The sequence below is a fragment of the Hemiscyllium ocellatum genome, chromosome 6 (genome assembly GCF_020745735.1).
Source record: "Hemiscyllium ocellatum isolate sHemOce1 chromosome 6, sHemOce1.pat.X.cur, whole genome shotgun sequence".
Lineage (NCBI taxonomy): Eukaryota > Metazoa > Chordata > Chondrichthyes > Orectolobiformes > Hemiscylliidae > Hemiscyllium > Hemiscyllium ocellatum.
The window spans coordinates 51654862-51681537 of NC_083406.1; the positions used below are offsets into that span (position 1 = coordinate 51654862).

A 26676-nucleotide genomic window follows, 5' to 3' on the forward strand; every position below is an offset into this window, starting at 1 on the left:
CTCCAGTTTCCTCATTTCCCCTCCCCCCACCTTGTATCAATCCCAACCCTCGAACTCAGCACCACCTTCCTAACCTCTCCACCCCCACCCCATTCCAGCCTATCACCCTCACATTAACCCCCTTCCACCTATCGCATTTCCAACGCCCCTCTCCAAGTCCCTCCTCCCTACCTTCTATCTTAGCCTGCTTGGCACATTCTCCTCATTCCTGAAGAAGGGCTCATGCCCAAAACGTCAATTTTCCTGCTCCTTGGATGCTGCCTGACCTGCTGCGCTTTTCCAGCAACACATTTTCAGCTCTGATCTCCAGCGTCTGCAGTCCTCACTTTCTCCTAATCAAATCAGAGGCAGACGTTAAAGTAGTCAGGATCATGCATTCCACACTTCTAGCTGAAGATCATTGCAAATTCTTGAGCCTCATCTGTTGCAGTCTCATTACTAAGTATGTTGGACCACCATATCCCAATGACTATATTTGTGTAACCACTTTCAAGTGAGCTTGCCTGTCCAACATCATTCATGATGGAATGCATCAGGACGGCATAACTTGAATTCATCAGTTGGTTGAGGAATTGCTGTAATCATTTGTATTTGGCAGCTGGTGCTCTTCCTGAAAGATCCTCTTGCATTTCTCTCTGAAGCAGTGCTAATGCCCTGGCTTGAGGAGTTGGGGAATATGTTTAGATTACTTACAGTATGGAAACAGGCCCTTCGGCCCAACAAGTCCACACCGACCTGCCAAAGCGCAACCCACCCATACCCCTACATTTACCCCTTACCTAGCACTACGGGCAATTTAGCACGGCCAATTCACCTGACCTGCACATCTTTGGACTGTGGGAGGAAACCGGAGCACCCGGAGGAAACCCACGCAGACACGGGGAGAACGTACAAACTCCACACAGTCAGTCGCCTGAGTCGGGAATTGAACCCAGGTCGCTGGCGCTGTGAGGCAGCAGTGCTAACCACTGTGCCACCGTGCTTGGGGCTTGAGGTTATAGTTTGCGTTCCAGTACAATTCTGCTGCTGTTGATGGCTTACAGTGCTTCATCGATGTCCAGTCTTGAGTTGCTAGATTAGTTTGAAGTGGATCATATTGAGCAGAGTGTTAGAACCCTGCAACACAATTGACATGCCCCATCTTCATGTTGAGGATTTGGCCTCAAGTGTACAGTATTGTCATGAACAGATGTTTGCATGGCAGGTAGACTGGTGTGAATGAGATGAAGTATTTTTCCTCTTGTTGGTTCTTTAAGACCAGTTGCAGCCCCTAGTAACTGCGTCTTTTAAGACTATTTGGTCAGAAGTAGCGCTGCTGAATCACTCGGTGAGGAAATTTGAAGTCTCCCAGAGTTAATTGCACCTTTGAAACACCTGAGCGTTGCAATCAAGTGGTGTTCAACAAAGGGTTAGCTATCACAATGTGAGCAATTTGCGATGGCATGGTTTTTGAGGGAATTAAAGCCAAACCTTCTGAAAAGGGGAAGAAATTAGAAACTTCCATAAAAGCTTTGGTGATTCAGTATCACTGGCATCTGAACAAGTTGCCATTATATTTGCAATTTGATATACGCTGGAATATTCAACCACTTTTGTCTGTTCTCCATATCCACTTCATGTTAATTCTGTATGTTAGAAAGCAAGTTGCATTTAGATTGTGGATTCTATCACTGTCCCAATTCAATATTGTACAAAAGGAGTAAAAGTCTGAAAGAGTTAATACTGTTAACACTACCCGATATGACATCGCAAAGCCTTGGGAGTAGAATGGAGAGAACAACAACTGCAGAGAAGAAGAACAGAACAATTGAGGGTCTTCCTCAATTTCTGTAGCAATACCAACTATATTAGTTAACTTTTTACCATTATGCAACACATGAAATTTTGGTTAAAATAACAGCCTTGTTTCACTGGACTCTAAGTGGCTTTCGTTTGACTGTTTGAAGCCAAGGAAGCTTGTATATTCCTACTAGAGAGAGAAATGATGGCAACAAATCTATCAGGTAACATAGCAGGGGATGTGATATCAAGTATTCGGGATCTCACATTTTGTCAACTATAAAACAAAAACAAAAAAAAATTGATCCTAAGACCGATCATCCTTAAAATTATGGTCAAGTCCACATTCTCACAACTGTTGCTATGTATACCATCTGTTATTCTTTTGATCAAAGATAATCAAAATTAACAGCCTTGTCTTATAAAAACAGATCTTTCATTTCCTGGATTTTACCCAATACATTACTAAAATGCCTCCCATTCCCAGTTTTAGCTGTTAAAAATGATATTGCTGAGTTTAAAAGGTGGTCAATCCTGCTTGATTCCTCTAAAACACTGATCAATTCATGACTCACATCTTCACAAAATGATTGTGTTATGAAAAATCCTTAAATTTAATAGCTCTGTTTTAAGAATGCATTTTTCCATAAAGCTAACGAGAATAAGTAAAAATAATGAATTTGGCTGTTCTAGTTGGTTTGCTTCCACAGTTAATCTGGAAATTAGTTTCCCCTTTGTATCTACACTATTTAATATTTTCTAATCTCCATTAATATTTGAAAGGCTATAGTGCAAGCCCTAAAAGAATAATTTTCTGTTTATCCATTTTAAATCATACTATTTCCACTGTTTATTCAAATATTTCCCAAAGTGGAAATAATCATTTCGGTATTGCGGTTCTACTGCATTTCAAATGTCAGAGTGCTTTCTAAAAGCCTTAGAACTGTTATTTTAGCCAACAACAGTACAACATTTGAGAAAGTTAGGAAAGAAAATGTGCCCATACAAAATGGACACACTGAAAACTAGTAAGCAATTGCATTCCTGAAGTCAAATAATTTTGGCAAACTGATAAAAACTTTAAAATATTTCGCTACAATAAATCAGAATTGAATTAAGCAGAAGTTAAACAATTTGTACTAAAATTCATTCCAATCATTTAATATTTTCCAGATATTCAAGTAGCTTAAAGGTATCAACTTAAAAGGCATTTTCAAAGCCAACATACACTGCTATCTTGAGCAATTTGGCACTGCAATTTGAAGAGGTTGGTATTGTTCAGATCAAATTGGAAGCAAAATACTGTAAGTGCTGGAAATGTGAAACAAACAGAAGATGCAGAGAAACTCAGAACTCAAAAGTCATATAGGACTCAAAACATTAACCTTCTTTATAAGATGTTGCCACAGCAGCTAACATCCAAATTGAGTCAGGTCAATACTGCATCCAGTTCCCAAATTTACACAAAACTGAAGTGCTGAGAGGTATACATTGAAGTTCAGAGGTGGTAAATTTTCATCCCCATCTAAAAGCAATCGCCAATTACACTGGGCGATCAATCAAGGGTCAGCTTGAAAATTTTGGGTTTGCATTTTTGGGCTTGATAACCTCACCATTACCTGTCTTTGCAAGGCCATTTCTCTCCCCAGTTCAGCATTCTGCACCATTTTTCTCATATATTCCAGCTGCTTTTCCAGAATGTTACAATGAGATTCTGCTGCTGACAATTGTGCTGCCACTGCTGGAAATTAAAAACTGAGTTATAACATTTTGCTCAGATTCAAACCTGTATTTAATTGTAGGACATTACAGAATCCTTTTAATATCAGAATATTCTTTCCACTGTACTGAAACAAAATATCAAGATATCTGGAAACTGCATTTCCCGATTCAAAGAAGCAGCCCTGAAACATTAAAAAGTATTACTCAAACAATATATTAGTTATGGACAGGTATCCACTGCTATCAGAATTGATTCTAATAATGTTCAGGATCCTCGTCAGAGGAAAAAGTGCCAGATTTTAGCTTTGAAAGCTTCAAATACTGAACCACTTCAACAAACCTCGACTATGTTGTGCTACTTCAATCTCCGCATTGCCTTGTTTTGGCTGGCTCTTATCCAAGATGTCTTTACTCTCAGCTGCTCCTCTGACCATCCATTTCAAGTTTTCCTCTGCCTGTGCTCGCTCCAACTCCAACTTACGAATTTTCTCCTGAAGATTTCTTAATGCTGAAAGTATAGCTAAATTAAAATGTCAGAAGCAGAAACAAAGTCAATCTTGATAGTTACATTCAACTAAATATCACTACAAATATGTTCAAGGATGTAAAGGTGTAAAATATTATTTTATAAAAGAGCTTGTCAGAAGCATTGGCTAATAACTTACAAATATTTAAAAACTATTCAAACAAATAAAGGAGATAAAACTAAGGACAGAAGAATTAATTATTTTACTGGAGGTTTGCATTGCACACACATCAGAACAATCTTATCTAAATATCTGGAGGTTACTGCACAATTAAGGCAGAGCGAATAATGCAACCAAAATCTGGGACTCATTGTCAAGCAGCACAGTAGCAAGTATGGCATTGTCAGCACATTTGTGCATGCATCCTGAACAAAGTGCTGTATCCTGCTGGCTGGAACCAAGGAAGTACACCTGTTGCATCATTAAAATTTTTACTCTGGCCATAGTGCAAGGGACTATTTCATGAACTACATTCAGTATACACTTGTAATTAAAATTAGAAGCTATGTTAGCTCGTCAGCATGTTAAGATACTGTTAATCAAATCATCTTTACATTGACGGAATTCAGCTGGGACAGAGCACAAAACCTGAGTTTGGTCAGGGGGAGGGAGGGATGGGCTCCCGCCTCTCCCTTTCTTAGCCTTCAGAAAAGCAGGACTTGAAATTCTGCAAAAGTTGGGGCAGAGAGCAGTACAAATTCTACTCTAAACACCTTCACCATTAACCACATTTGGATTAAAATTGTGACAATACAGGGCAAGTGATTAGTTAGCAAGTATTTTGTTCACTTGCCTCACCTCTTTAAGACGGGAAATATATCAGCGATTGTAATTATCATTACCATTTCTAATTAGAATGAGTAATAATAAAAAAGTGATAAATGAACAAAGATTAATCAAGACAATAACAACGACAGGGAAGCTGATGTCAGAGGTCCTGGACACTGGGATGATCCAGGGTAAACATGCCTGCAGCTCAGAATTGCAAAGAAATATAGAAATGCAGCAAGGCAAGGAACACTATTCCAGGACGTAGTCACAATTTAGGGCTGGGTCTTCTGATTTGGTTAGGGACAATGGTGACTGCAAGGTTAAGCAGGCATGGGTACCTAGGAATTGCAGGATCCTCAGCCTTTGTAATTGTTCAAAACCTCAGAGGTGCTCAGTTTATTTGAATAAGTATGTGGACTACAAGGTAGATGAGCTAACTGCCATTCCACAATGATGGAGGCAAAAAAAAGTGTTGTGGTAGCATGGGAGTGACCCTGCTCACTGAAACAAGAATTCAAAAGATTTGCTTGGTTAGTTCAGAACACCTGCTCAGGAATGAAATTTGTGACATCAGAGGCAGAATCTAGTCATATGGTTGCTGCAGGTGCCTTCTGTCTTATAATAAGCAAGAGTCTCCGCAAAGTTATAAAGAGCAAGATATGAAACTGGAGGCAGAATCACAAGCTTCTGGATAATCACTTGAGCCATAAGCAATTTAACATAAAAAGGATAATAAGATTAGAAAAACAAATACATAGTTCAAGGAGTAGTATGAGAGAAGTTCTGACTTGTGGGGCACAGGCACCAGTATGGGAGAAAGTGAGATCTTAATCATTGGCACAGTCTACACCTAAGCGATGCTGGGGTCAGTGTTCTCTCCAACATAAACCAGAAATAGGGTTTGAAATTGTTTAGTGGGGACAAAAAGATCAAATTTGGTAAATCAAAACAGTAGGGACAAGGCAAAAGAGAAGTTATTAATATGAGAGGTGGTAAACAGACCATGCCAGAAAGAGGTATAAAAGTAGAAGCAACAGAAGAGATTACCAAAAAAAAAATTGGAAAACCCGAATACTCAACAGCACAATTAGGACAGATAAAATGTTACAAGCAGGTGGTAGATAGAGCTGGTAGGACATTTTAGACAGGGGTGACAGTTCAGGAAACCAAGCTATGTACAGAGATAAGAAATTAAAAAAGCAAAAAGTCACCTCTGGGACACAGATACAGCCTACTATCCCCAAATAAACAAACGCAGTAGGAGTGAACACAAAAGGAAAGAAATAATGTGAAAAGTATGGCAATAATCTTCAAAATAAGAATCAGGAAGGACTGATGAAACTTGTAAAATCACCAGAGATGGGAGATTGAGCAAACTGTTGCAACTACAGGTTGACATCCTCATGCTGTCATGTATTTCATCATTGCATCTTAAAAGTAGTAACTGGAAAAGTTCACGTACTGATTCTCATTCTCCAAAGTTCCCTAGATTCAGGAAAGGTTCAATGATAACGAATATAGCCAACATACAGAGGAACCTTGATTATCCGAATACCAATTTATCCGAAAATCGGATGATTCATAGGAGATCTCGAGGTCCCAATAGAAACATTACAAAGATGCATTTCCAACAGTGATTGCGTCTTTTGCTTAGTGAATAAACAGGGATCGTCTCCAAATGATTGACCTCCCGCCCTCCCTCTCTCTCCCCACACTTCCCCTGGAGTTCTACAGAGGGGTGTACCCTAAACATCTCTTCTTCCCCAGGTAATTTCTCTAACATTGGACCTGTACAGGTCAAAAGGTGGAACTTGACAAAAGGTTGCTGAAAAAGGTTGTGTGCTTGGCTGTGTGTTTGCGCGTGCACATGGGAGCTATTTGGAAAATTACCCCACAAAGGCAGCAGCAGCATCATTGTTGGTGTACAATCCAGCTGCCCCAAAGAGGCAGTGGGGGAAGTGATGGACGAGGGTTGGGTTGTTGGATGGGGGTTGGGAAGAAGCAGGGCTGATGGATGGCGTTGGGGGGGAGGGGGGTGTTGTAGAGGGCAGGGGGAGGGAATGGGAGGGCGAGGGGGCAGTGTTGAATGGTGTTGGGGCGGGGCAGGACAGGGTCTCACGTGCTGTGATGCTGCATTACCTCTTGAACCGGGAGCAGACTTTTAAATCACTTTTCTCTGGGGCTCTGAGTTTTTAAATCGATTAACAGAATAAAATCGATTATCCGAATGAAATAGTGCCCGCCCATCTCGCTCAGATAATCGAGGTTCCCCTGCATTCAAAAAGCAGGAAACTCCAGGCCAGTTAAATTAACATCTGTCATAGGGAAAACATTAGGAGCGGTTAAGATATTAGAGCAGAGCATTTGGAAAAATTAACAAACCAGTAGAATCAACAGAATATTAGGAAAACCATATTTAACAAATTTATTGGGGTTCTTAGAGCAAGTAACATGCAGAGTAGGGGGAAAACTGATGCATGAAATGTACTTAGATCAAAAAGGTGCCACGAAAGGATATTGTGGGAACTAAAAACTCATGGGGTACCATTCAATATATTCAACTAATGTTGGTTCGCTAATACAAAATGGAGGGGTGTAAAATTAGATTTTTTTTGCGTTATAAGATACAATGGGTCATGTGCCACAGGGATCAATGCCAGGGCCTGAACATTTTACAATTGAAATAACTTTGACGAAGCAACTATGTTGCTAAATTTGCTGATGACAGAAATACTTAGCTGCAAAAGGCTACATAGGGATATAAATAGCCTAAATGAGTGCGCAAATCTGAAAAATGGAGTGTTGTGCAGGAAAATATCCATTTGCAGGAAGTGATCCGTTTGGCATAAAGCATGAAAGGTTAGTATTCATCTTTAGCAAAATATTTAGGAAAACTAATATGTTACTGCTATTCACTAAATTGATTAGATTGCCAGATTCTCTGATAACACTGCTTTATAATATTGTAACTTAGTTTTACAACACAATTATTTGAATGTTATTCAAATTTATCAAAGTCAAATTCATACTGAAAGAAAAGAAAGTTTATTGTACATATTCAGGCACAAGAATTGGACAAACGGGTTACAGATTATGTGACAAGTTTCTGATTATATACCTCTACTATTGCTCTCAGGATATGCAACAACAGGCTTATTGGAGGATTGGTGCACATCAGCATTAATGAAGGGCTTGTCCATTGGGTATGCAGCAAACGATGGTTCAGCCAAGCTATCAGATGTTGGTAATACTTGAAAACTTCCATCCGAACAAGGCTGTAAACAGAATGAAAATAATGTGATTTAACAGATCAAGTCATTCCTGGGAAGCTGGCTGTGTTGAATAGGGTTTGAACCAAATTCCTTGTGGGCAGAGGTTAGGAAGGCAGTTGCACACAATTGCATCAGAGTAATATACTTGCAGTGGACTTATGTCACTATACAGAAAAGATCAATGGACAGAACTAAGTATACTCATTATAATTAATTGCATTTAAGGTTGAGCATCATAGATTGTCAAGTTACAATGTTACAAGTGGAATCTGTAGAATAAGATACACACAAACACACACCAAATATCTAAGCTACATACTTGATTGTAGAAACATCGGCAAAGTTTAGTGCAACAAATTTGAAAGCCTTGGGAAAGAGAGCATACGTCACATCAGTTGTGGGAATGCAATATCTCAATTTCTGAGGTCTTCTTTTGTGGCCAGTGGACAATAGCATCTGTCTTTGCGTGTCTTTATTTCATGTATTTATGCTCTTGCCAACTCTCCTCCATTCTAAAGCAATGGCAAGGCTCCTCTTATTAAATATGGAGACTGGTGGGGTAGAAAATAAGTGATTCTACCTTTTCCATCACCTCCAACATGATGCAAAACACATGCTCCTGCCCTTTCTATTTTCTGGAGTTCACACCTGTTCTATCATTAACAAAAACGTAAGCCACCAAACAATTCTACATCAGAACACCAATATCACCTGCTTAACAACAAGGAGTGTTAATCCCTGCTCTCTCCCTGCCTGAAGCCTCATATACCTTTCTGAATCAAATAGCAATTTGCTTGCATGCCTTTCAATTTAGGACTGCTTAGCTTCTTGATGTGGTCTGATTTAAACTGGGGAGATTAAAGGCAATGTCAAGAGTGTGGTGCTGGAAAATCGATGGATAAGCATAAGCCCTTCATCGGGAATACAGAGGGAGGTGTAGCACATAGATGGGAAAGACGATGGACATGTCAAGACAGTGGTGCCAAATTGGAGGCTTGGGACTGGGATAAGGTGGGGGGAAGAGAGGAGAGGGAAAGAGTGAGGAAACTGGCAAAATCCACATTAATCCCATGTGGTTGCCAGGTCTCAAGGTGGGGTCTCAATGAGGAGTTCTGCTTCCAGATATTGGTTGGTGTGGGTGTCTCAGAGAGCACAGCAGAGCTTCAGCATCTGTAGTCCTTACTTTCTCCTAGGAGATTAAAGGCAGTTTGGTAATTGCTTTATGGAACATGAAGTCCATAAGTACAGAACACCCTCTCATTAGAATTTAAAAAATTATTCAACTTGATAGAAGCATAGAATCACTAGAGTGTGGAAACAGGCCATTTGGCCCAATAAGTCCATACAGACTCTCCGAAGAGCATTCCATCCAGGCTCAGGCTCAACCCCTACCTTATCATTGTATCACTACACGCTCATTCAGGTCATTTATAAAAATGACAAACAGTGGCCCCAAAGTAGATCTTTGCAGTACCCCACTAGCAACTGAACTCCAGGATGAACATTTCCCACCAACCACCACATGTCTTCTTTCAGCGCGCCAATTTTGATTCAAACTGCTAAATCACCTTCAATCTGTGGCCTCCGTAGTTTGTGCAATAGCCTATCATGGGAACCTTACCAAAACAGCTTACTGAAATTCACATCTACCACATCAACAACTTTACCCTCATTCATCTGTTTATTGAGTTCTTTGAGATGGTGACTAAAGTTTGAGGGGCACGACCTACCCCTCTGGCCCAAAACGTTGATGCTCATGCCCATCAGATGCTGCCTGATCTGCTGTGCTTTTTCAGCAACACACTCTACTACCATCTTCGTTGCCCATCATGAATTCACCTGATTCTAACTGCAAGGCACTTAGATTTGTCTTCAGCAGTCTTTTTCCTCTTCATATATCTATATTTGCAGTCACTTCTTATATTTTTCATGAATGTACTGTCATATTCTGTTTTCCCTTTCTGAATTAAGCCTCTGAACTTTGAAATTTCTCAGTCCTAAGGTTTTCTGCTTTTTCTGGCCAATTTTAGGCATCTCATCTTTGGCTTTAAAGTTATCCCTGATTTTCCTTGTTAACCAAGGTTGATCCACCTTCTCTGTTTTAATCTTATGCCAGATAGGGATGTGCAATTAATTGTTGAAGTTAATCCATGTGTTCTTTAAATGTATACCATTACCCCTTGAGGATTGACAGTGGATAGGCAAAGTGAATAGGGCCCCTCAAGGACCAAAGTGGACATCTAAACGTAGAACTGCAAGAGATGAGTGGAGGTTCTCGATGAATATTTCTCCTTGTTTATCATGGAAAAAGACAAGATAACTTGGGAACTTAATGAGGATGTGGTGGTATCTTGGACAGTCCATATCGTAGTAGAGACAATGTTGGATGCATTAGAATGCATGAAGGTCGATAAATTTCTTGGTCTTGCAATATCTTGGATATATCTGGTCAAGTGGCTTACATTTTAGCATCATTAGCCACAGGTGAGGTACCGGAAGGCTGGAGCATAGTGAATGTTGCGCCATTATTCAACGGTAGCAAAGAAAGGCCTAGAGACTATAGACCAGTCAGCTGGACATCTTTGGTGGATACGTTACTTGAGAAGATTGAGTGATGAGATGGGTTTAATTAAGAGTAGTCATCATGGCTTTGAGAGCAGGAAATCATGTCTTACACAATGAAGTGACCAGAAAGGTTGACAAGGACAGGGCGGTAGACATAGTCTATGTGGATTCCAGTAAGGCCTTTGATAACCTTCCAGAGTGGCCTACCACTTGGAATCTAGGGCAAGCTGGCAAATTGGATACACAATTGGCTTGATGGTAGGAAGGAGGGTAATAGTGGAAGGGTGCTCGTCAGACTGGAGGCCTGTGATGAGTGGAGTGCCTCAAGGGTTGATGCTGAACCCATTACTGTTTGTAATCCATATCATTGCTATAGATAACAACGTATACGACATGATTATTAAGTTTGCAGGTGGCATGAAAATAGGTGGTTTCATGGATACTGAAGGAGGCTAGCAGAAATTGCAGCAGGACCTTGATCAGCTGGGGAAATGGGCTGACAAATGGCAAATGGAGTTTAATGTAGATAAGTGAGGGGTCTTGTATTTTCAAAAGTCAAATAAAGATAGGGGTTATATGGTGAATGGTAGGACCTTAAGGAGTGTAGCAGAACAGTGATCTTGCAGTTCAGGTTCATGGTTCTCCAGGTAGAGTCACAGGTAGACAGGACAATGAAGATGGCTTTTGGGACACTGGCCTTCAGTCAGGACATTGAGAATAGAAGTTGGGAAGTTATGTTGCAGTTATACATGATGTGGTTAGGCCACACTTGGAGTATTGTGTTCAGTTATGGTTATCTTGTTATAGGAAGGATGTTATTAAACTGGAAAGAGTGCAGAAGAAACTTTCAAGGATGTTGCCTGGATTCAACGGAGTTATAAGGAGGGGTTGGACAAGCTAGGACTTTTTTCTTCAGAGACCAAGGTGGACCTTATTGAGGCGTCTAAAATCATGAGCAGAATGGATAGGGTGACTGCATTCAGTCTTTTTCCCCCAGGGTTGGGGGAAGAACTAGAAAGTTAAGAGGTAACAATAAAAGACAACCCAAGGAGCAACTTTTGTTTTCCCCCACAGAGGGTGGTATGCATATGGAATGAGCTACCAGCAGAAGAGGTTGAGTCTGGTACATTAATAACATTTAAAAGGCATTTGGACAAATACATGGATAGGAAAGGATTAAAAGAATATGGCCTACCTGCAGGGAAACGGGGTTAGCATGGATGGACATTTCAGTCAGCATGGACCAGTTTGGGACAAAAGGCCTGTATCCATGTTGCCTGTAGGTGTGGGTCGCATCTGGAATAAGGCCACAGGGAGTAGCTTAACCCAGCCCTTAATTTGGCAAGTTTAATCTTAAGAGTCTGGTTAACATGTTCAACAAGGCCAGCAGCCTGAGGACAATAAGCACAATGCAGTTGCTGACAAATAAAGCTGGGAGCAGTTCTTCATTAGTATTGCCAACAATGTGGTCTATTGTTTGAACTAATGCATGCAGGTATACCAAAATAGGGAATAACTTCCTTAAGCAAAATCTTCACCAGTCTCAGCAGTAGCGTTAATGCTAGGGTAGGCTTCAATCCACTTAGAGAAGATAACAACAGCCAAACCGTATTTATAGCACTGACATTTCTGCAACTCAATGCAATCCAGTTGAAGTTCTCAAAAGGGACCCTCCGGCAGGGGAGTTCTACCCTGAACACAAATTAAGCTTTTTCTGGGTTGATGTTCCTGACAAGTAAGACACCAGGTGTTAACCATCTGAGCCACATAGCTTGGTGGTATCCCTGCCTCCAATCAAGGTCGGTGACTGAACGGGCACCAGTGAGTTGCATAATGCACACATTCAATAACCCAGAAAGCAAGTTCATCAGACGCACAAGTTTGATCTGCAGGCGTAGTCCAGAGTTGAGCATCAGGGTCATACAAATAGCTGAACTCCGACCATAACATCTTATCAGTGTCAGGGGAGTCCCCCTGAAGTTTAACAATGTCTTAAATGGTTGGTATTAATTTATCCGAAGTAGACTCGTTTTTATTAGAATTTGTAGTCTGCCTCATCATTCTGGGCATAAACATAAGATCCCCTTTGGAGGCTGCTTTTGCTGCCCCATCTGCCAAATGGTTGCTGATGTCAGCTAAATCTTTGCCTTTACTATGGGTAATACATTTAAATTTTACAGCTGATCAATATATTAAGAACCTCTTGATCAGTCTTCCTTTTTCCCTTTAATTATGTAACATTCCTACTTTGCTCTTCTTCAATCTGAATTCTAATTTGCATCATTTCATACTTCTACCATTGAATATTCTTTGCCAGGTGTTAACTCATTTGATTTGTTATCAATGTTATCAAATCTGAAACTATTATCCTCACTTTACTCATCCATTGGATTCACCCTCTCTGCCTTGAACCACATTCTAACTTTACTGACTTTCTAAATCTTTCCCATGTTAGCTGATATGCAACTATCTTCCCAAAGCCTTCTGACTCATCCACTCTCTATACTGCAAAACCTTTCTTCCAAAATCCAGTGTTGAGTGACCCAGAATTTCTTCAAATCAAAAACTTTGTAAATTTTAAGTCATCATCCACTATCAGGCTGCAGTTTTTATCTTGGTACTTGTTGGATTTTGAATTAAGTTCCAGCTTCACATCCTTTCTATCAGAAGTCATTGCCTTGCCCCTCTGCCTCCTTCTCAATAATTTGTTATTGAAACTGCTGCGCATTACACCTTAGTCAGTTGCAGACTTGAGTGTTTTGATGCTTTCTCACCCAGATTCTACCCGACCCCTTAATTTCATCTATAAATATGGTGTCACCTCAGCAGTGGTCAGCAGTAACCTCACTGAGTTACTTTTGACTTCAATGGAATTTGATGGGACCTTCCATGTAGATTATGACATCCAATAATTAAGATCCTTGTATTCAAAAAGTCTCCCTTGCTGAAAATGTGTTGCTGGAAAAGCGCAGGTCAGGCAGCATCGAAGGAGCAGGAGGATCGACGTTTCGGGCATGAGCCCTTCTTCAGGAATTTCCTGAAGAAAGGCTCATGCCCGAAACGTCGATCCTCCTGCTCCTTGGATGCTGCCTGACTTGCTGCGTTTTTCCAACAACACATTTTCAGCTCTGATCTCCAGTCCTCACTTTCTCTTCAAAGTCTCCCTTGTTAATTTAAGGCCAACTATTGAACTGCGCAGTTCTTAGTATTGTCATTACATTTTAGATAGAGATCTCTCAGACTGTAACCTTTTCTCATGTGCACATTCCTTTTAAGAACTTCAGCCAGTTTAAGGATACCCACTTAGTCAATTTGATGCCCAATTTAATGGCGTTTTCACAGCAAGAGAAGAATTACCTTTTAAGTTTCTGACAATATTGATGCCAAAGCCCAATTAATTCTTGAATTTTCAAGCCCATATTTTTTCAGCAAATTTGCTGTAGGGCTAACTTTACCATGTCTAAATTCTGAAAATGTGTTGCTGGTTAAAGCACAGCAAGTTAGGCAGCATCCAAGGAACAGGAAATTCGACGGAAGGGCTCTGGCCCGAAACGTCGAATTTCCTGTTCCTTGGATGCTGCCTAACCTGCTGTGCTTTAACCAGCAACACATTTTCAGCTCTGATCTCCAGCATCTGCAGACCTCACTTTTTAAAACATGTCTAAAAATTCTTCCTACCTCCCAATGGCCATTGCTCATTACCCAATTGTGTGTGTTTGGGTCACCAGACAACTGTCTAAAACTATGGACTTTTTCCAGATATTTATCATGTAACACCTGCAAAAGACAATCATTCTCAATGGTTGAATCTGTACAATTTCTCTTTATTTTGAAAAGAATTTAAAAGATGAATATTTCAACAGGTACAACAATATTAAAAACACTTTTTAAGCAAATTTAAAATACAATTTTCAAATCAAATTTAATTGTCTAAAACACAATTTGTTTAAATCAAGACCATTATTTTATGTTCAAAGCTCCAGCAAACAAGATAAACATTCAAACACAAATGTGCATCCAAACCACTCAAGAGTTAAATTTTTACAGGCTGAAAGGAAACAGCGCTGAGCCTCCTCTGTCTCACACAGAGATACATATTTCCTAATTTTTCCCCTTTTACAATTTAATTCAAGACAAGTTTTTAAATACAGTTTCATTAGTCTATGACGCAAGAAAACATGCAACTGGAATTTATTTTAATTCTATCCCGAAACACACGATTTTCTTCCAAAATTGATATTGATTCACTTTTTCCTCAATTACATATATATTCCCATCAGTTCAAGTTACTCAGACCCTACAAATTTTTCTCTCCGCAATCTGCCTTTAATGAACAAAATTCACAACTTTTCAATCATTTCTTTTTTGACCAATTAATCACAGAATCAGCGTCCCATCAGCATTCAGTTTCGGAACCCAAACCATGGGACCAGTGTCCCGTTGGGACTTCCGTTTCAGAACCCGAACCATCTTTTAGTAGTGCCACCTGCCAGCACCCGGCCGCTATCCGTCCAAACCCTTCCTATTCATATGCCTCTTAAATGTTGCAATTGTACTAGCCTCCACCACTTCCTCTGGCAGTTCATCCCATACACGTACCATCCTCTGCGTGAAAACGTTGCCCCTGAGGTCTCTTTTATATCTTTCCCCTCTCACCCTAAACCTATGCCCTCTAGTTCTGGACTCCCTGACCCCAGGGAAAAGACTTTGCCCATTTAACCTATCCATGCCTCAATTTTGTAAACCTCTATAAGGTCACCCCCCAGCCTCCAACGCTCCAGGGAAAACAGCCCCAACCTGTTTAGCCTCTCCCTAAAGCTCAAACCCTCCAACCCTGGCAACATCCTTATAGATCTTTACTGAACCCTTTCAAGTTTCACAACATCTTTCCGATAGGAAGGAGACCAGAATTGCACGCAATATTCCAACAGTGTGTCACTCTCAATCTTAATGAAGAATTCTGCTTTATTATGATCACTCTTTATTATGATCTTGCACCACAATATTGCTAATTAATCTTCTCATAATATCATACCCAGTCTAGGAGGCTTGCTCTCTAGCTGGTTCCTCAACATACATTTCAGGAAATCCTGCTCCATCATATTGTTATCAGTTTGGTTCATCCAGTTAGTATGTAGATTGAATTTACCCGTAATAACTGCATGCATCTCCAATCTCCAACATCACAACTTCTATTTGGTGGTCTGCACACAATTTCCACTAATGTCTTTTTCCCTTCGGTGTTCCATAGCTCCACCCATATTAATTCCACATCGTCAAGGCTCATGCTCCCCCTTACTACTGTATCAATTTCTTTCTTAACCAGCCATCTCCCTTCCTATCTATCTTTTCTGAAAATTGAACCACCATGGATCTTTGGTCACTCTGGAGCCAGGTCTGTGGTGCCAAATACATTACATCCACTAATAACTGTTAGCACAGTTGCATCCACCATGCTCCAAATGCAGCTCACATTGAGAGAGTCCTCAGGCTCAATTGGTTTTGGACATTTATGGCCCTTTCAAATGTTGTTGTGAAATGTGATCCTTGTTGATTTGTCTCTGATTCCTCTGCCTTCCACACTTCCCCTTACTGTCCTTTGTTTTTGTACCCACTTTACTTCCTTCTGACTTCCTCCATTTGTTCCGATCCCTAGCCATTATTAGGTTAAACCCTCCCCAACAGCATGAGCAAACACCCCAGCTGGTTCCAATCCTGCCCAAGTGCAGACCACCTGGTTTGTATTCATCTCATATCCCCCAGAACCAGTTCCTATGTCCCAGGAACCTGAATCCCTCCCTCTCGTAATACACTTCAATTCATATTCCTGCCATTCCTACTCTGACTCTTGTGTGGGAGCAGTAGCAATCCTGAGATTACCACCTTAGAGCTCCTACATTTTAGTTTAACTCCTACCTCTCTAAATTCAGTTTGTACAACATCATCCTTTTTTCTAAAAATCTATTAAACGAAGTCTCATGTATACATTAACCTTCGTTTAACCCAGAGGCTCCCAGCCTCATTCCTGATAAAGGGCTTTTGGCTGAAACGTCGACTTTCCTGTTCCTCAGACGCTGCTTGATCTGCTGTGCTTTTCCGGCACCACTCTAATCTAGACTTGGTTTTACGTGCCACTCAAACATTCCATATTCAGAAACATTCTGGTAAATCTCTTCTGAACTCTCTAACTTAGTAATATCCTTTTCATAACTCGGCAAACAGACTGGACACTATTCCAGAAGAGGCCTCACCTATGTCCTGTACAACCGCAGCACGACTTCCCAAATCCTAAACTCAACGATCTGAGCAATGAAGTGTATATGTGATGGAAACTTCAAAAGAAGTTACCTGAATCCCCAGGTCATTTTGTTCCACAACACTTCAGGCCATTCCATTCATTGTAAAAAAGTTTGTTCGTACCGAAATGCAATTTTTCGCATTTACCAAAATGAAATCCATCTACCATTTTTCAGCACATTGACCCGTGTAATCAAGACCTTTTTGTCATCTTAGAAAACAATCTTCACTGTCTACTAGTCCACTAATTTTGTTGTTGATTGCAAACTTCCTGAGCAGGACTAGAGTCTGACACAGAATTCTATGCTTCTCAGACAGTTCCCAGTGTTGTCGCGCTCCCCCTGCAGTTGAAGCAAAACACAGACACAATATGGCTTTACCCCCTTCATCTTTATTCTGGGCCCTGGAGGGAGAGAGAATGATCACGCAAGTGAACAGAGACACCAGTTCATGGTCTTCTCTCGAACAGCAGTTTCTCAATAAACCATATAGTCGTTTTACAGGGAGAAGCATCCAGACAAAGCAACATACATATTAATTGGATGACTGTGGCAATCAACAAGTATCAATAGTAGAGACCAAGCCCTTTACTGTTACACAATGAATGTTCTTAACCTTGTTAACTGGCTTCATACAATACTTTACACCTTAAACTGACTTTACATACTGAATGCTACCACATCTTGTTAAATGGCTCTACTTAATGAATGCCCTTCCACCTTATTAACCCATTACCCTTGCAATTAATAATGGACTGTTGGAGGCAAGTTCTTGTCTGATCAGTCATAACTCAGCTGAACCTCTTGTTTCACAAAACTTAATTCCTTCCCTGCCTGCTTATACCCGATACACATTCTCACCAGGGACAGAGCAATGGACACCAACTACTACTGGAGGATCACAAATTTAGTGAAAGATGCTCTGACTAAAGTTGCTGATCTTCCAGTGCAAAATATTCTTCAGGACAGAAAGTTGCAAACTGGCATTTTCCAATATTCATGATTACATGCTAAGGCTCAGGCTAAGGTCTGTGATGGTCATTAGAGATACTATGGGGAAAGGTTATCTCAGGCTGTCGACTCATTGTACACCTAAATCCTCAAAAACGTAAACTCCCTCCGGCTGAATTCTGACATGAATTATGTATCATGAATGACAAGTGAAAATGCTGCAAGGAGGACATTTGAAGCTTTCTTTGTATGTACCCTATCAAATTCTAAGTACATACTTGGAAAACTACAAATATCCAGGTCTTTATATCATTTAATGAACAGCACTAGACAGCCATTCAGCATAATGTAATCATGCTAATTAATATCACAATTTAAAACCAAAACTAAATATTCCAAGTCCACATAATGAAGATTGACTTCATACATCAATAGTGGGGTAAACCTCAAGGTTGGGGGGGGGGGGGGGGGGGAAGGGGGGAAAGCTTTTGCTTATTGAAACATCACAGACTACTAACAGCTGTAACAGGTGTCATGGCACCAGGTTACAGGCCAACACATTTATTTGAAATCACAAGCTCTTGATCTGGAGATTCCAGTGTTGGACTGGAATGTACAAAATTAAAAGTCACAACAGGTTGGATTAGATTCGATTCGCTAGTGTGGAAACAGATGCTTCAGCCCAACAAGTCCACACCAACACTCCGAAGAGTAACCCACCCAGACCCATTCCCCTACATTCACCTCTGACGAATGCACCTAACACTACGGGCAATTTAGCATAGCCAGTTCACCTAACCGGCACATCTTTAGACTGTTGGAAGAAACCAGAGCACCCAAAGGAAACCCACACAGATGCAGGGAGAAAGTGCAAACACCACAGACAGTCGACCAAGGCTGTAATCGAACCTGGGTCCCTGGCACTGAGGTAGCTGTGCCGTCCCCTGTTATAGCCCAACAGGTATAATTGGAAGCACTAGCTTTCAGAGCGCCGCTCCTTCATCAGGTAGTTGCGGAGGAGACAATTGTAAGACACGGTATTTATAGCAAACATTGAAGCACTGTTCTTCATCAGGTGAAATAGAGGCAAGTACACAGGCACAGAATTTAAAAGCAGAGAGATCAATAAATAATACAAATGGTATGAATCGAGAATCTTTGCAAGTGATCAAAAAGTCAGGCGGAGTGAAGTAGACAAGTTGCCTGCCGAAGCAACGCTTCGAAAGCTTGTAATTTCAAATAATACCTGACTACAACCTAGTGTCATATGACCTTGTCAACCCTAGTCCAATTCAGGCATCTTCACATCATGTAAGAGGCACGAAATAGAGTCCATGTGGCTTGGCACTAGATATACAACAGCAAGCACAACGAATCAAGCTATTAAAAAATTGCATAGGTCCTCACAGCACGGAGCTTGATGCCTCCCCCTTCGTCAGTACTACGTTTGACACATTGAAATAATAAACAAGAACCTCACCCTTCTGTTTCTAGAATCGGTTGCCATGCCCAAACAGTCGAACGCGCTTTTATCTACAAAACGTCGACAAGCAGAGCCGAGAATATCCAAACTAAAAACTAGAACGAATAATCCCTCACAAATAAGGCCACCATTTGAAACTATTCGAATGGGTGGAGCCGCCAGTCGGAACCCCGTCACTTCATGGGTGGAACCGGCTGATTAGCCGCTGTCACTTGAATAACAAGAGACTTGCTCAATGGGAAAGACAGAGAGAGATTTACTTGTACGTTTTGAATTGTCTTTCCAGCTAAAACTACTTCGAAAAATACTATTTGAGAAAATAGCCCTATAAATCCCATACTTTCCACTGATAAACTCATCCACTGGCATCACGTGGTTTTTTAAAATCCGGGTTCGACCGCCCGCCACTACCTCTAACCGTCACTTTCCATTGGTAGCCGCACATGGTTGATGAAGCTATTTTTTCATTGGTCAGGATCGTTTGCGTGTATCAGTACGCTGTTCTATAGAGTACTGTGATTGGCTGAATGCTTCAGGTTTGCGTCTGGTTTCTGATGTTGGATATCTGTCCGGTGTGACGCCAGGAGGTCAGACTTTTATATGTTATTTTTTAGTTTGTGTTTTTATTTTGGCTTGGGGGGGGGAGGGGAATAAGGGAGGAAGTAAAATTCTCTCGAATTGCCAAGTTTGTGGGTTTCCATTCCTGTTCGTGCGAAGAAGTCAGCCGACGTGTTCAAGACTGAGCGGCTGGTTGTGGCTATTGATTGGTATTTGAAATAATGGCCGCGCTTTACGCTTGTACCAAGTGCCACCAGCGATATCCGTTCGAGGACCTCTCCCAGGGCCAGCAGCTGTGTAAGGTTTGTAGTAAACATCAGCTCTACCCACCGGAAATGAGTTACTCTGCTCTTTGTCATTTATATTTATCTGTTCTAAAATCCGGCCAAGTCCGTTGTGCTGTATGCCGATCCATTGCTGTTTGTCGCTAAGTAGTCGCTGCCCAACGCGGAAGACGCACCAATAAAAGCTGCTGGCCAAGAAATTTGTTTCGAGCTTCACTTGAGAGGTAGCTGACCATGTCACCCGAATCTTTTCCTGTCAATCCTCGTTCAGTTTCTGAAGTTTTCGTGATATCCTTTACCACCGTCGTCCTCTTTCTGTTCTTGCTGTTACTTTGTCCGTTGATTAGTTCGAATGTGCAAGATTTGAGGGTATTTTAACTGTTCTCCTCCAGTGACAAACTCCACAAGGACTAGAACGTGTATAATAAATTTTAGACTTTTTAGATGATCTGATGAATTCCAATAGAAAACTCAAGTTACGAAGTTTTTGACTGTGTCATGTACTGAAAAATCCTGAATATGAAATGGAAAACAAATTAATTATTCTCCCATTTTTTGATTTTTTTTATTGTAACTGCATTTTAATCAGATTTCTATGCTTTTTTTCCATTAATATTAAATCTGAGCCCTTCAGTTACTAACTTACCTGCTAGTTTTTTTCTAACTTGCATATGCATACCTCTTCATAATTTTGAATGCATTTATTAAAACTTTTCTTAATCTTCTGTGTTCTAAGGGAGAGTAATCACTGACTTTGGTGTCTTTCTGTTTCATGTGCTTGTATCATTTTAAGATCTTAACATCATTCCTAAAACATGATATCCAGCTGAGGCCTGACCAACAATCTTTAAAATGAAAAGAAAAATGAAATGCTGAAGATCTGAAATTAAACAAAGTGTTGCAGAAATTCAGCTGGTATGGAGGCATTTGTGAAACATTGTGACCATTTTGAGTGGAATGCTTTGCAATTTTTATAGTGTCTTTGTAATCTTAGAAATTATTTTTCAGCTTTCAAAAATTCTTATTGGTTGTCAGTCTTAATTATGTAATTATTGTATTGGACACCATGATGTGGAAAGTTCTGAATACATGACTAGATTTAGAAGCCAGTTTCCATATCCTGTTTCCTAAGGGGAGTTCCTGCTGTATCATGCTTTTTTTTGAGTATATGATTGGAAAGTTTGCACTTTTCATTTGCCATTGCTGCCCCCTTGATGGATGCTTGCTGAAAATTAAAGTGTTATTCTTGGGGTGACACATTTGTTCATCATTTTTCCTTTGGTGTATGAAGTTGAAAATGACACAAGTATCACAGGGTAGATTTATAGGTGATGCGGATTGCAGAAGATGTGTTATGTCTTGCATCTTGCTGATTATCAGATTTCAACGTGAGATGTAACTAAAGAGAATCAAGACTTTCAAGTTTATAAATAATTTTGGCCTTTACTTGGGCTCCTATTTTTAGTGTATAAGTTAGTAATTTTTTTTGACAAACTTTGTTTCTTCATTCTGATCTGGTGATAAATATGCTGTTACAATACAGGCAAAATATTTGACAATTCAGCTTTTATGATTCATAAAGTTCTTAACATAACGAATCATCTTGGCCAGAAAATTCTTAAGATCAACTTTGTGAAGTGCATTGGTCTGTAAGTTAATTCTTGGTTGCCAATGTAGGATCCTGGTTGCATTATCACAGTTTTCCTTTTTTTTGATTCTGTTCCTAATTCATATTTATTTGTAACCAATAAAAGTCTATGCTCCAGTGGAATTTCTTTCTGAAATGTAACTTCTGTTTTAGTCATAGAGATGTACAGCACAGAAACAGACCCTTCGATCCATGCCGACAAAATATCCCAACCCAATATAGTCCCACCTGCCAGCACTTGGCCCATACCCCTCCAAACACTTCTTATTAATATACCCATCCAGGTGTCTTTTGAATGCGGCAATTGTACTAGCCTCCACCACTTCATCGAGCAGCTCATTCCATACATGTACCACCGTGTGCGTGAAAAAGGTGTCCCTGAGGTCTCTTTTATAATTTTTCCCCTCTCACCCTAAACCTATGCCCTCTAGTTCTGGACTCTCCCAACCGAAGAATACGATTTTGTCTATTTATCCTATCCATGCCCCTCATGATGTTATAAACCTCTATAAGCTCACCCCTCAGTCCCCCGACGCTGTAGGGAAAACAACCCTAGCCTATTCAATCTCTCCCTATAGCTGAAATCCTCCAACCCTGGCAACATGCTTGTAAATCTTTTCTGAACCCTTTCAATTTTCACGACATCCTTTTCCGAAATGAAGGAGACCAAAATTGCACACAATATTCCAAGTGACCTAACCAATATCCTGTACAGCAGCAACATGACCTCCCAATCCTGTACTCCATACTCTGACCAATACAGGAAAGCATTCTAAATGCTGCCTTCACTATCTTATCTATCTGAAACTCCACTTTTAAGGAGCTATGAACCTGCAATCCAAGGTCTCTTTGTTCAGCAACACTCCCTGGTACTTTATAACTCCTGCTAAGACTGGCTTTCCCAACATGCAGGACCTTGCATTTATCTAAATTAAACTCCAATCTGCCACTTCTCATCCCATTGTAATCCGAGGTAACCTTCTTCGCTCTCCACTACACCTCCAATTTTGGTGTCATCTGCAAACTTGCTACCTATACCTCTTATGCTCACATTCAAATCATTTACATAAAATGAAGAAAAGTAGTGGACCCAGCACCGATCCTTGTAGTATACCACTGATAACAGGCCTTCAGTCTGAAAACAACCCTCCACCACTGCCCTCTGTCTTCTACCTTTGAGCCAGTTCTGTATCCAAATGGTGAATTCTCCCTGTATTCCTTGAGATCTAACTTGCTAACCAATCTCGCATGGGGAACCTTGTCAAACGCCTTACTGAAGTCCATATAGATCACATCTACCACTCTGCCCTCATCAATCCTTTGTTACTACTTCAAAAAACTCAATCAAGTTTGTGAGACGTGATTTCCCACGTAGCAAAGCCATGTTAACTATGCCTAGTCAGTCCTTGCCTTTTCAAATATATGTACATCCTATCCCTCAGGATTTTCTCCAACAACTTGCGAACCAGCGACATCAGGCTCACTGGTCTACAGTTCCCTGGCTTGTCCTTACCACCTTTCTTAAACAGTGGCACCACGTTAGCCAACCTCCTGTCTTCCGGCACTTCACCTGTGACTATCGATGATACAATATCTTCTTAAGAGGCCCAACAATCACTTCTAACTTCCCACAGAGTTCTCGGGTACACCTGATCAGGTACTGGGGATTTATCCACTTTTATGCGTTTCAAGACATCCGTGGATATCCCCCTTAAACTTTTCACCTCACCTTGAATGTTATTGAATCCCTCACCCTGGGAAAAAGCTTATCTCTGTCTATCCTGTCTTTTCCCTTCATAATTTTGTAGACCTCAATCAAGTTCCCACCCCCCCCCTCCCCCCCGCCTCAATCTCTGTTTTTCGAATGTAAACAATCCTAACCTACTTAACCTTGTGTCCTTAACTTATTTGTAAAAAACACCTTTGGATTCTCCTTAACTCTATTTGCCAAAGCTAACTCATGTCCTTTTTTTTGCCCTCCAGATTCCCACTTAAGTATACTCCTTTATACTCTTCTAAGGATTCACTCAATCTATCCTGTCTATATCTGACATGTGCTTCCAATGTTTTCTTAACCAAACCCTCAATTTCTTTAGTCATCCAGCATTCCCTATACCTACCAGCTTTCCTTTCACCCTAACAGACATACTATCACTGGACTCTCGTTATCTCATTTCTGAAGGCTTCCCATTTTCCAGCATCCTGTGAACATCTGCCCCCAATCAGCTTTCGAAAGTTCCTGTCTAGTACTGTCAAAATTGGCCTTTCTCCAATTTAGAACTTCAGCTTTTGGATCTGGTCTATCCTTTTCCATAATTTTTTAAAAACTAATAGAATTATGATTTCTAGCCCCAAAATGCTCCTGATATCCCAGTCCCATGTTCCTAACCATGCCCTGAGTTCATCTGCTTTGCCTGTTCGGCCTTTATGTAAGAGCTTGTAGAAAGCACAAATGTTGGCTGTTTTACTGACGTTTCCTTTGTAATCTGGACTTTGGGATATTGATCATGTTAGTAGATGTAGTGCTGAGTCCTGAACTAACTCTTATTTCAAAATTGAATGGTTTTAAAGGTACTTGAATTTAGTACTGTGAAAGTGCAATAACTTTTTCTAGAGGGGGAGAAACAGTTACCGTGGAGAGACAGTCTGGCACTGAAGGTAACGTTGAGAATCGGCTAAATTGGCTAAGTGGCAAGTAATTAATGCTACCTTCTTGAATAGGTACAACTTGCAATTTTGTTTCATAGATTTTTCTCTCTCTGAAGCAATAATCTCAAGCACGTTATAGCAGGATCATTAGCACTCCAGACTCGTCAGGAGGTATATGGATGGTGTTTGTTGTCTTGGCATTGACTTCTGAGCTATATCTCAAAGGTTCTTTTTAAGTCTAGTCTCACGATTACAACCGCCTTTTTATTTGTTAAATACGTACTTGAAACTGACACTAAGGAGTGTAAATTGCATAGTTGTTTTTTGAGACTCACTGACTTCTCATCGTGGCTTACCAACTGTGCATCATTGACTGCCTACCCTGGCCTTGTGCATATCCTATTTGATTCTATTACTAAATTACTTTGTGCAGTTCCCAGAACATCTCTCCTGCTCACTGGATGTTTGCCACAAGACTAGCATGACTGTGCCTGCCTACAAGCCTATTGTATGATTTGACAAGGTCCGAAATTCACCTCTCTTCTGGGACCAATAATCAAGGTCACCCACATTTGTCTCCCTCATACCTGCTTCTTTCATTTCAGTAGAAAAGCAGTCCCAGAAGGATAGGCAGTCAGAACAAGTGGTGCGCTGCCTGACATTTGGGCCCTCACCCTTTATACGGAGAGCATCCTGATTCTGATGTTTTGGACTGGCGTTGGAGACTGCTCTTGATTTATTGTGCTAGGGCCTAATGAACAAAGACAATTCATCATTGACTTGACTGAGCTCTGCTGACAACCATGATGAACTTTGTTCCTTTGTGCGAAACAGCCCGTGGAATGACCGAAGTAATATAAGCCTGGTAGTACAGGCTGAAGGGACAAAGCACATAAAGATATGGCGGAGATGTTACAATTATCCAGGTCAGCTCAGAGCAACTGAAAAACTGGATTTGCAGCCTGGCCCAGTCTAAGTACACGCAGGGACACAAACCAATGTTTTGCAACATTAAAGGGATACTTGCTAGTGCAGAAGTGGAGTGCCATGAGGGATCTTGGAGGCATGTATGTGGATGTGGAGTGTGTTTGGCTGATATGCTCACAAATACTGTTCGAGCAAGAAGCAAAGTGAAGTTGATTGGTCTTTGCACTGATTTCTGAGATTTCTTGACATTTGGATTGAATGACACATTTGGATGTATGTTTGCTTGCTGAGCTAGAAGGTTCATTTCCAGACATTTCACAACTATACTGGGTAACATCTTCAGTTGGCCTCTGGGCAAAACATTGCAGATAATTCCTGCTTTCAATTTATATGTTTGTGCTTCTTTGAGTTGGTGATGTCATTTCCTGTGCTAGTGTGATGTCAGATCCAGTTCTTTTTCTCAGGGGGTGGTAAATGGGGTCTAACTCGATGTGTTTGTTGAGTGTGTTTCGGTTGGAATGCCATGCTTCTAGGAATTCTCGTACGTGTCTCTGTTTGGCTTGTCTTAGGATGGATGTGTTGTCCCAATCGAAGCCGTGTCCTTCCTTATCTATATTGTCTCTGCATTACTGTCTGAACGAAGAGCTCTGATATGGAGATCCCGTGGATGTTCCGTTGGTTTGTCTGTAGGCTTCGTTGTTGAAGCTGAAGTGTGTGGTAAGGCATAGGCCCAGTAGCTTGACGATACTGCCCTTGCTGATGAAGTTAATTGTATTTGGTGTATGTGTCTTTGGGTTTTCTAATCGAGTAGTCAGTGTTTCTGTGGCCAGGTTACTGTTGTTTGATGTGAACAGAGCTGTTACATCAAAGAACACCATTATTTCATCCTCTTCTATCTTAATGTCTTTGGTCTTCAGGAATTCTTGGGTGGAGTGGATGGAGCGGCATAAATATTTTAGTCTTTGGAATAGCTCCATGGCCAGTTTGTAAGTTGGTGTTGCAGGTAGCGAGGCTATGGGTCTGAGGGGGGGCTCCCAGTTTGTGCATTTTGGGTAATCCACAGAAGCTTGGTGAGTTGGATCTGTCTGGTTTCTTTTTTTTTGGAAGTCAGTCCTATTTATTTCTCCAGATTTCTGAAGTTTTCTGAGTAGGGCTGTGATTCAGTTCTCTAGTTGTGGCATTGTTGGTACTTGTTAGTACTGTCGCTACTTGTTGGTAAGTGCTGGTATCTGTAAGTACTGCGT

The 26676-nt window shown here is 40.8% G+C and overlaps 2 protein-coding genes across 9 annotated transcripts in view; one reads left to right on the plus strand and one right to left on the minus strand.

The window, feature by feature from the left end:
• Positions 1–19781, minus strand: part of LOC132816407 (centrosomal protein of 57 kDa-like) — a 39692-nt gene extending 19911 nt beyond the window's left edge. For 2 of the 5 annotated variants that reach the window (XM_060825945.1, XM_060825942.1), the window contains exons 1-5: positions 19364–19695; positions 11832–11932; positions 7918–8074; positions 3842–4021; positions 3399–3520 (exon numbers count right to left, since the gene is read on the minus strand). In XM_060825945.1, coding sequence (XP_060681928.1) covers positions 3399–3520; positions 3842–4021; positions 7918–8074; positions 11832–11876 — 504 coding nt within the window. In that variant the 5' untranslated portion in view covers positions 11877–11932; positions 19364–19695. The other 3 variants (XM_060825943.1, XM_060825946.1, XM_060825944.1) reach the window with 3 other exon arrangements.
• A 127-nt stretch (positions 19782–19908) lies between these two features.
• Positions 19909–26676, plus strand: part of fam76b (family with sequence similarity 76 member B) — a 216236-nt gene continuing 209468 nt past the window's right edge. For 3 of the 4 annotated variants that reach the window (XM_060826564.1, XM_060826566.1, XM_060826567.1), the window contains exon 1: positions 20011–20226. In XM_060826564.1, coding sequence (XP_060682547.1) covers positions 20146–20226 — 81 coding nt within the window. In that variant the 5' untranslated portion in view covers positions 20011–20145. Of the gene's footprint in view, positions 19954–20010; positions 20227–26676 lie in introns of those variants that run through there. The other variant, XM_060826568.1, reaches the window with a different exon arrangement.